Below are 10,898 nucleotides of genomic sequence, written 5' to 3'. Positions count from 1 at the left end.
TTTACAACTTAATTAGATTTGTTCTACTTGAATAGATCAAACTTTTTATAGAAATATCAAATTTGTAATCTTAGCTCTTGTCCCAGGTCCTAATGTTAAGTCAACATCTGTTTGAAAGACCTTCAGCTTATCAAGTATTGCAGGTCTCTGATTGTTTTGGAACCTCTTCTGACACTATGGACTTAGTTCAAAAGTTAGTTAATACCCCCCTCTTTTTTCTTTTTCCTAATACGATGAACAAATGATTAATTGTTTGCTTTGGTCATACAAGTTTAAGTTATTGGGTATAAAAAGAATAGCTTGAGTCTCTGTTCAGGGACCTCCTTATCTCTCAAATTATAGATTCTCCTTCTTTGGAGATTTTCATTAGGTTTGCAAAATGATAACCATATTTTTGATCTGGGGAATTGTTTTAACAATGTGCTGTTATTTATGGCTTATTTTTGGAATAAGGAGAAGGTAAGGAAAGTTTTTTGTTCTTTAAGTTATCTTTTAGTTCATTTATCTGATGTTCTTTTACTATACAATAAATTATTATACAATATAATAAATTTGGTTTTCTATACACAAATACTTCTTGATATTTTCACATTAAAATTTTAAGTGATATCTTTTTTTTTACTAAATCTAACAAAATATATTATAACAGTTTCCCTTTTTAGTATTGACACATACCAGTGGTAATATATATATACTTGTTAAACACAACTGAAAGAAAATTGGTAAGGTCTTTGTGTGTGTTCCTGTGTACATGTACAGAGCAAGCCCAAGGGACACATGTGGCATTTGGAAATCTGCAATGGAAAGGGTTTCTTTCTATTGCAAGGATTAGACAGGGACTCTGACTAAATAAGTGTTGTCTTTTCAGCTCGTTTTTGTGCACAGACTCAGCCAAAGCCTGGGCAAGAACGTAAAGCCCTAGTTAATCATTCTATTACTCTTTTTTTAATGTCAATCAACCATGGTGATTGGGAAACTGTTAAATGTGTATATAACATACTTCATTTGTATGTTATCACTGACTTACAATTGATTCAAGAAATATAAATCCAGAGCCATACTTTACTTAACTTCTGAATGGTTCAAAGAGCAGTTAGGGGGAAGGCACATAGATATTTTCTGTTAAGTCAATCTCAAAACGAGAATAACCTCCAGCAGATCTTCAGCTCTGTGGACTGCTATGTGTTGTCTACCTTCTGCAAGTTTCTTCATTCTTTGAGGTACTTTAATCCAGTCCTGTTCATTTCCAGTTTCAATCAAATTACTCACCTTCACAATAAGAAAATGCCACTTCATATTCTGTTATCCTCTGAAGGACAGTAGTTTATGCTAGAAGACAATAAGTTTACATTTTCTAGTAAAAACATTTAAGATAGCATGACAGAGCATTGCATTACAGTTAATGATCCTATAATGACAAATGAGAAATTAGATGGATGACTTTAGTAATGATTTTCAACAATGTATCATGTGGTCACTAGGTTAATAAAGTGTTCTATTTTAGTAAAAGAGCAGGGCCCCATCAACAAAAGAAGTACCTATAAACTGCAGAATTTTGAAATTCAGAGATAGAATTTTGAAATTTCAGAGGTAGAGAAATCTGAAAACCTGGCATATAAAAGTAACCAAAATATGTAATTTTCCATATCTGTCATACATTTGTGTCTTTCAGGAGAATGGGTGAACCACCTCTGGAGAATGGGTTGATTCCATACCTAGGCTGTGCTCTGAAATTTGGGGCCAATCCTCTTGAGTTCCTCAGAGCAAATCAAAGGAAACATGGTCATGTTTTTACCTGTAAACTAATGGGAAAATATGTCCACTTCATTACCAATTCCTTGTCATACCATAAGGTGTTGTGCCATGGAAAGTATTTTGATTGGAAAAAGTTTCACTTTACTACTTCTGCAAAGGTAACCTATTTTGCATTTATACAGCATTCTGTTTATTTCCTATTTATTAATATATATGCCTATTTAGTAAGTTTGTTGTTTTTAGATTGCTGGATAGAGGTGTTAGAGAATTACCCTATTGTAGAGATTATTAGAAAAAAATACATCAAATTAGTTACAGCCTGTTAGTATTACCTATTAAAAAAATCAAACTAGATATATATTTGACATTTGTTAACTAGATACTGAAAATGAAATAATAGTTAAATGTTTTACTGAGGCAGATGGCACTGTTTCAATAAGACAGGTACAAACTCATCACATCGGTGATGTCTATATAACATGCAGAATACATGTGATGGAAAACTTCACATCCAACAGTTGCTTTGCCATATTCACACCACACATTCCATTTTGTTAAGAAACTCAACAGATATTTAAGCATCATTTAGATGTTATCTAAGAAAGTGTTATAGAGGAAAAAAAATCAATACTTACTGAGTTTCTGCAAGAGATATTAGACAGTCTTTGCCACTAAGTAGCTCGAAGTGTGATTACACTGCATCTACAAAGATATAACCAAGAATGAATAATGGAAACAATATTGATTAGTATCAAATTAGCCAGCAAATAAGTTCAGCAATAAGAAATAGATAACTGGGGTGGTCTGGAGTACTCTCACTGAAGAACTGAGATTTAAACTTAGCCTTAAAAGGAAAAATATGATTTTGTCATTTCTTTGCAAAGTACTATCAAATTGTATTTGAGGAGGTCAAGTAGAGAAGTATGAAAGCATCCAATGAATTTCTAAGTCATTCACTAACACGTGGTGAGTTTTTGTTAATTTTTTTTCACGTTTTATTTCTTGTCAGGCTTTTGGGCACAGAAGCATTGATCCAAGTGATGGAAATACCACTGAAAACATAAACGACACTTTCATCAAAACCCTGCAGGGTCATGCCTTGAATTCCCTCACAGAAACCATGATGGAAAACCTCCAACTTATCCTGAGACCTCCATTCCTTCTTAAATCAAAGAGCACTGAGTGGGTGACGGAAGGGATGTACTCCTTCTGCTACCGAGTGATGTTTGAAGCTGGGTATTTAACTCTGTTTGGCAGAGATCTTACAAGTCAAGATGCACAAAGTGCCCTTATTCTAAAAAACCTTGACAACTTCAAGCAATTTGACAAAGTCTTTCCAGCCCTGGCAGCAGGCCTCCCCATTCATGTGTTCAAGACAGCTTACCAAGCCCGGGAAAAACTGGCCGAGGGCTTGAGGCACGAGAACCTTCACAAGAGGGACCAGGTCTCAGAACTGATCCGCCTGCGCATGTTTTTGAATGACACACTCTCCACCTTTGATGACCTGGAGAAGGCCAAGACCCACCTCGCCATCCTCTGGGCATCACAAGCAAACACCATTCCAGCGACTTTCTGGAGCTTATTTCAAATGATCAGGTGACTAGCCACTTACCTACTTATTTTCATATTCTGGTAGAAAGCCCAACTTCAACCATTTCACCTTTGGAGAAAAAGAAGCTTCATAGTACTTTCTCATGCCACCAATTAAGAATATAACTTATGCTTGTAAGTGTTTAACACATACAAGCTCCTTCAATGCTCCCAAAAGCGTGAACAGCAATTTGTAGAAGCAATTTCAAAGAAAGGGATGTCACTGAAGCCACAGGCCTCAGGTTGGCTGGCCCTGGGTCAATTCAGGCCACTGGCCCAGAGTCCTTGCTTTTAATCCCACGCTGTTGCTCATGACACTCACTTTAAGTCCACAAGTGCAGTCTTCATCATCCTATTTAAATGATTACTGACTGACATGGCTGCATCTTATTTTGCTGACTTATTATTTGACCATAATAAGTTCACATATTTACAGTAAGTTTACAATACCAGTTTAATATCAATATATAGGTGATGATAACCATCTTCCCACAAATACTTTTCATTCAAACTTTTCTGAAACTCATTTCACTTTAACTATGTAACATAGAACCCCAAGCTCACTGAGGCTCCAACAAAATTCCATGCACTAAAGTGAAACAGGTTTCACTTCACGTTCCAGAATTATAATGTAAATGAAAATGCCGAAATTTTGAGGTAAATTCAAATTTTCATCTGGAATGCAGCCAAAACTCTGTCATTGTTATCTTAGAGGCAATTTTTCTTCTAAATTGCTGTTTATTCCTTATTAAAATTATTTATTTATAGAGAACTGACCCAAGTTTTACTCTGATGTAACAAGGCCCTTTTAAGGCACAATTCCTGCCAAGATCCTAGGGCATCAACGTAATTATAAATAAGGTACAAATAAATGGGAGTATTCCTTTTCTACCGCCTCTGGTACCTTGGTCACCTCATTGAAAGAAAAGGAAAATGTCTATTTGATTGCAGATCTCCGAGTATAAAAAAAAATTATTTTCTGTGTGTTTTTATTTTATCTTGATTTTTAATAGGAATCCTGAAGCAAGGAAAGCAGCTACTGAAGAAGTGAATAAAGCACTGGAGAAGGCTGGTCAAAGAATCAGTTTTGAAGGCGATCCTATTTATTTGAATCAAATGCAACTAAATGACCTGCCAGTCCTAGGTGTGCTTGCTATACTACATTCCTTCTACTGTGTCCTAACAGTCGGCATATATCAGGCCCTTAACTGAGTTCTAGACATTATGCTAAATAATTTTATATGATTTGGCTCTTTTAATCCTCATCACTATCCTATAATTAGACATTATTGCTATTTCTATAAACCAAGAGAGGAAACTGATAACTAGAGGCTGAGCCCGGTGAGGGTGGAATGTGGGGAGCTTTGTTTGGCAGCACTAATGGGTGACTGTTGGTAGCATACTCTCAATCACCACCCTATAATCTTGAAGCTCTCCTTATTCCTTTTACCGCTAATCTTACAGTTAGAGCAATCGTGTCACTCCTTTGCATGAAATAACAGGGGACAAAGTGACTTCAAAAAAAACCATAATTAACTAGATGGGTTGAGTAGTGGTGTTGAATGCTATTTGATTTTTCTTCTTTTTGTCCTTCTGTATTGTATAGAAATACAAAAGTGCTATGTGTTTATAGTAAGAATGGTCTTTAAAAATGTTTTTCACTAAAGGAAAGAAACCGAGATACACTTTGAAGGGCAGTTTACCAGAAGGGAGAAGAAGAAAAGCTTAGGTTGACCTCTGCCCAACCTGGGAAGTTTAACATGTCATTTCTCTTTTGGGAGCCTTACTTTTCTCATTTGTTAAAAAAAAAAAGAGTTGATCTTGTGTGATTTTATACATAGCCATGTGATAAACCCCTACAACATGACAGTGAGGGAACTGGACTTTTCCTGAGAACTCTGTATTTTAGCTATTCTGTGTGTCCCTTTTATGCCTTTGCCCAGCAACAGAGCATCACCATACACTATCAAATAGTTTATGGATAAAAAAATTCTTATAACCTGATTAATATGGCAAGAAACACCTGGAAAAACATTTCTATGTAAAAAATATTATCAGTCTCTTAAATCTCAAAAGTGGAAAACTTTGAATAATTCATATAAAATTGGTTATTAATTTTCCCAATTGTATTATCTGTTAAGTGTCACATAAAAATAAGATTACTTTTCTTAAAAATGATAGAAATGTAGTCCCACTAATGACCAAGAAAGTTGTATCTTTGTAAAAAATGAACTCGGATGATCGGATCAAAAATATATTCAGACACAAGTGAATCATTGATAACAGCCTAGTAGAGACAGAAAGAAAGCGTGGGAAGTTTTTCTCTGGTCAGCCTTCCATGTTTTGTTCATTTTTGTGTTGTTGGTTGTCAGAAGTGTTTCAAATTCTGCATTACATGGGTTTCAAATACTTAAATGGTTCTCTTTTTCATTCTCCTTTTGTCCCTTTCTTTCTTTTAAAATATTTAGATAGCATCATAAAAGAAGCTCTGAGGCTTTCCAGTGCCTCCCTGAACATTCGGACAGCTAAGGAGGATTTCACTTTGCACCTGGAGGAAGGTTCCTATAACATCAGAAAAGATGACATCATTGCTCTTTACCCACAATTAATGCATTTAGATCCAGAAATCTACCCAGATCCTTTGGTAAGTGACTGTTCATCAAAGTTCAGTATCAAAGGTAGCTCTCCTATCTAAATAGGAAGGGCATTTACAATTGGATCATAGGGATTATCCCCTTAATTATATGAAGTAGTCATATTTTGGAAAATCTGGATAGTAGCGTAGATTTCTGATTTTTTTTCCCAGATATTTGTTATGCTAGACTATATTTGCAGTAATGATAATAAAGCTAGCTCCTTTCTTTTATCTTAAAATATACTTCCTCCTAAATCCACAAAATTAGAGGTTAATGTGTATATTTGTGTGTGTGTGTGTGTATGTATATGTGTATATGTGTGTGTGTGTGTGTGTGTGTGTGTGTGTGTGTGTGTGCATCCCCAATTTGAAAGCTTCTTGCTGGTTCTGCCTGACAGAGGAGCTAGTCACCAGGGAGGACTGAAGGTACCATAAAGCTTTCTTGGTCCATCAGTTCTCATTAAGTTCCTGTCCCTTATTACTCTCAGTGAGTAGGGTATTTGCTAAATCACTAATGGATTGAATTAATAAAGAAAATTACTCTTTGGAGCTTCCAGGTCAAGAAACAGATATGTTTATAAGTGCTACGTGTTTATGTGCTTGCTTTCTTTGTATTTTTATTGCAGACTTTTAAATATGATCGATATCTTGATGAAAATCGGAAGACAAAGACCACCTTCTACAGCAATGGTGTCAAGTTAAAGTATTACTACATGCCCTTTGGATCAGGAGCTACAATATGCCCTGGAAGATTATTTGCTGTCCAAGAAATCAAGCAATTTCTTATTCTGATGCTTTTATATTTTGAAATAGAGCTTGTGGAGAGCCATGTTAAATGTCCCCCTTTGGACCAGTCCCGTGCAGGCCTTGGTATTTTACCGCCATTAAATGATATTGAGTTTAAATATAAACTTAAATATTTGTGAATATGTGGTCGGGAAAAGAGTACATTAGATGATGGTATAGGACTGCTGAGCACTGTCATTGAAAAGACCTTTTGGACAAAAACATTTAGGGGTGATGGAAGTTGTTTAGCACGTCCAGTCTGGTTCCAGATGCCATCTCAGACAGGGCTAGTGAAAAGTCTAGAAGCACAATAAGATTTTCTCACTTGGATAAATCAATGGATGTTCATAAAGCTGGGGACTGAATTTCATTACCTTCAGAGGAAAATATTTTTTTTCTCAAAATGATGATATTTTAATTGGAAGAATTTTTTTCCTAAGGAAATTGCTTCATTTTTTAAAAAACCACTCACTAATTATGAAAAAAAGAGTCATATTCACGTTTTAGTGAAATGGCATTATTTTTTTACTAGATAGGTTCTTCAGGTGTGAGCATATAATATAAAGGGTACTTTAAATGATTATATCATGCTTTTTAATTAAAAAAAAAAAGGAATTTTTTCAGCTTTCTGTATGTCCAGCGTATCTCTACATTCAGGGCTTTTGAAGTGATGATATTGGTGTCTAGTAAACACTAAGGGTAGTTTTGATATTTGTCCTTTATGTTTTAACTTATTGTTAGTGGAAACTGTTATGGCAAGTTTCAACTCTCTTCTCTGTACATTTATTTGATTCCATATGAATTAGAAGAATCATTTTCAGAGATTAAAATGCACTTTTTCTGTTATTACTAAATATGTACCAGTGAAAAGGATGAAGATCCTATGTGATACATTTAAAAATGAAAAATGGATGGAAATCACTATTTTAAAGCTTTGACTATGAAACATGCAGAGTTCATTAAGTGAAGTTTGACATTATGCTTTACATACTTTTTATCTCTTAAGGACCTGCAGTTGAGAAATTTAAGGCCATATGATAGTGTTTAAATATACTGTGTACATTAGTGCTTTGGTAAGCTATTTTAACTGTTAAAGGTAACAGTTATGCCATTTTATTGATATTTCCATATATATTTATATGTAAATTATATTTATCTTTACTTTCACTATGAATATTAAGAAAATATTGTAACATTTGGTGATTTTGAATTATTCATCTTTCAGAAATAAAAATATGAATGTGTATGTTTTAAAGTATTCAGAATGTTTAAAACATCTACTAGTAAGCTACAAAATTTATATTTCAGAAATCATGCAAAATATTTGTGTTTTCAAGTATTTAAAAAATAGTCAAAGTAGTAATCTACACAAAAATCTTCCTCATTCTACATAAAATCCATTAAAAATTTTTTTGTGTGTCATGATGAGGATTGAAGCTAGGGCCTCATACATGCTAGGCAAGCATTCTATCACTGAACTGCATTCCCAGCTTTCACTAAAAAAGTTTTAGTCCTGTTATTTAATATTACTACAGAATTATTTCTTTAATAAATTATTTTTTATACCAATAAAAGTACATTTGTTTAGACGAGGTTCAAGATTAACACAATTCTGTTTTATAAAAAACTGTTTTAAACAGTATTTTGAATGTGGTTTCCTATTACATTTAATGACTTTTTGAATACATGAATTGTCTTTCTACACATTTATTTTTATACAATAGGGTTGGCCATTGATAGCCCACAGACCAAAGGTACTGCTTCCTTGCTTTTATATAGCCTGGAAGTTACGAAAGGTTTTTACATCCTTAAATGGTTAAAAAAGAATCAAAAGAAGAAGAGTATTTTATGGCATGTGGGAAATCTATGAAAAGCAGATTTGCACATCCATAGTAAAGTTTTATTGGATGCAGAATGCCCATTTGTTTGCATGATTGTCTGTGGCCTGCTCTTGCCATGCAATTGCAGAACTCCATAACTGAACTAGAGACCATGTGGTCACAGATCCTAAAATATTTAAAATCTGGTCCTTCATAAAAAATGGTTGCCAAAACTCATTGTATGGCAATCCCCAAACCTGTTTTTATTATAATTTTATTAAATTTTTAAAAAATGCACAAGTATATGAATTTTGAAAGTGCATGAGGGGAATACATTTAAAAAGTTATGGATGCAATTTTACTTAAAAAAAAAAACCCTTATTTTTAGACCTTATTGATGAGTGCTAAATCATTACATGTAGGAAAAATATCTTTATTTGAAAAAGTTACATAAGTTAAAAACAAAATCGCAGTAACCTATGGTAATCCATATGTAGACTTGGCATGTCACAACCATCATACTGCACCCTCCTCTTAGGCTCATGTTACTTTTACCAGTATATTACAGAGGAGAAAAGGGGACACAGGAAAGGTAAGTCCCTGGCCCAAGGTCACCATGCTGTGACAAGTGAAAGAGCTGGGAGTATATGAACCCAGGCTGTTGGAACTCAGAGCCAAGCCTTTTTCATTTTGTAGTAGGTCTAAGTGACGGAGCATCTTGACTAGGGTCATTAGAAAGATAAATCACAGCAAACAAAATCCATAGTGTCAATTTTGTTCCACTGTTAGGGGAACATACTGCAGCCAGGGCTCAGTTCAACTGGCCAGGAAGGAGACCTAGTATACCAACACATGTTCCACTGTGCTCACCTTCAGACAGAAAGGACTCTTCAACTCACCAACAACTCGGAGCTGTTCATCATGCAATCCGGTGTCCTTTTAGCATAGGTTTATACATTTTTGAGACAGTGGGAGTAAGGTTTTGGCCTTGGTCTTATTAACAGATAATTAATACAGCTTCTTTCCAGTGCCTTTTCTGCAACATGTTGGTTGATACCAATTCAGATGCCCAGACCTATGACAAGGATGAGGCAAAGACATAGCACAGATGCTTCTTAGACCACAATATTCAAAGTCACCTAGTTTAAGCTCTAATTTTAGTTAGAAACTGACACTCAAGGAAAGAAAACGGATTTTTTTGCCCAACAAATTATAGGGCAGACCTGGGTCTGGAAGTCTCATGTTTGCAAATCAAATACTATTAACTGAATTAACCAATATATATTCAACATTATGAACCTTATCTTCCAAAACACAGTCATTAGATTTCATAGGCTTAACAAAATATAAAGCTACATATGAAAATATGAATATGATAAATTGAAAATGAAAAATACCTGTATTCATAAATTTTGACTTTACTATATTTATGCAACTCCCTACTTTTTTTTTCTTTTCTCTTTTCAATTTTTATTTTTTATTTTTCTGTGCTGGGGATCAAACCCAGGGTCTTGTGTATGATAGGCAAGCACTATACCACTGAGCTTCATTCTCAACCTCCCTCGTTTTTAATTTAATAAACAGTGCATTCTCAGCTCCATTTTGAAGAACCATTTCTCACTGAAAGTTTCCCAGCAATCAGAAGCAAAGTTAATTAGAGTATAAAGTTAACAGCATTTCTACCATGATTTATGGTAGATTAAAAGAATGACAGTGTTGAGAATTGTGAATATTTCAAAATTAGAAGGGAGATCAATGGAGTAGAGGAAGGGAATTGAGAGGAAGGGGAAAGGAATGGGAAAAGAGAAAAATTAAGGATTGAAATTGACAGAATTATGCTCTCTCTCTCTTTATGTGTATCTATAGGGCATGAAAAAAAAAAGGAAATAAATAGAAGGAAGACTACTAGATTGAAGGAAGGGGAATTGAGAGAGGGAGAAAGAAAGGACAACAAGAAGCACTAAGGCCTGAAATGGAACAAATTACATTCCTTGCATGTGCAATTATGTCAAAATGAACCCAACTATTAGATATAGCTATAATGCACTAACAAAAGCTTTTTTATTCTTTTTCTTACTTTCTTTCTTTTCTTTTCTTTCTTTCTTTTTCTTTTTCTTTTTTGTACTGGGGATTGAACCTAGGTACACTTAACCACTGAGCACAACCCTAAGCCTTTTTAATTCAGGGACAGTGTCTCATTGAGTTGCTCAGTGCCTGGCTTTTGCTGAGGCTGGCTTTGAACTTACAATCTTCCTGCTTCAGCATCCTGAGTTTCTGGGATTACTGGCATGCAACACCACCACCACACCTGG

General features: G+C 34.7%; 1 protein-coding gene across 1 annotated transcript; it reads left to right on the top strand.

Moving 5' to 3' along the window:
• Positions 1-379: 379 nt before the first annotated feature.
• Positions 380-6,906, top strand: CYP7A1 (cytochrome P450 family 7 subfamily A member 1; the record flags this gene model as incomplete). Its single annotated transcript, XM_081266274.1, has 6 exons — positions 380-459; positions 1,673-1,913; positions 2,765-3,351; positions 4,359-4,489; positions 5,814-5,989; positions 6,607-6,906. The coding sequence occupies 6 exons, from the start codon at positions 380-382 to the stop codon at positions 6,904-6,906; spliced, it is 1,515 nt and encodes a 504-aa protein (XP_081122400.1).
• Positions 6,907-10,898: the final 3,992 nt, after the last annotated feature.

This window comes from Spermophilus citellus (assembly GCF_964194105.1).
Source record: "Spermophilus citellus genome assembly, chromosome: 14".
In the NCBI taxonomy this organism is placed as follows: domain Eukaryota; kingdom Metazoa; phylum Chordata; class Mammalia; order Rodentia; family Sciuridae; genus Spermophilus; species Spermophilus citellus.
Note: the sequence above shows the minus strand (reverse complement) of the source record. Positions and strands in the feature narration are given on the sequence as shown.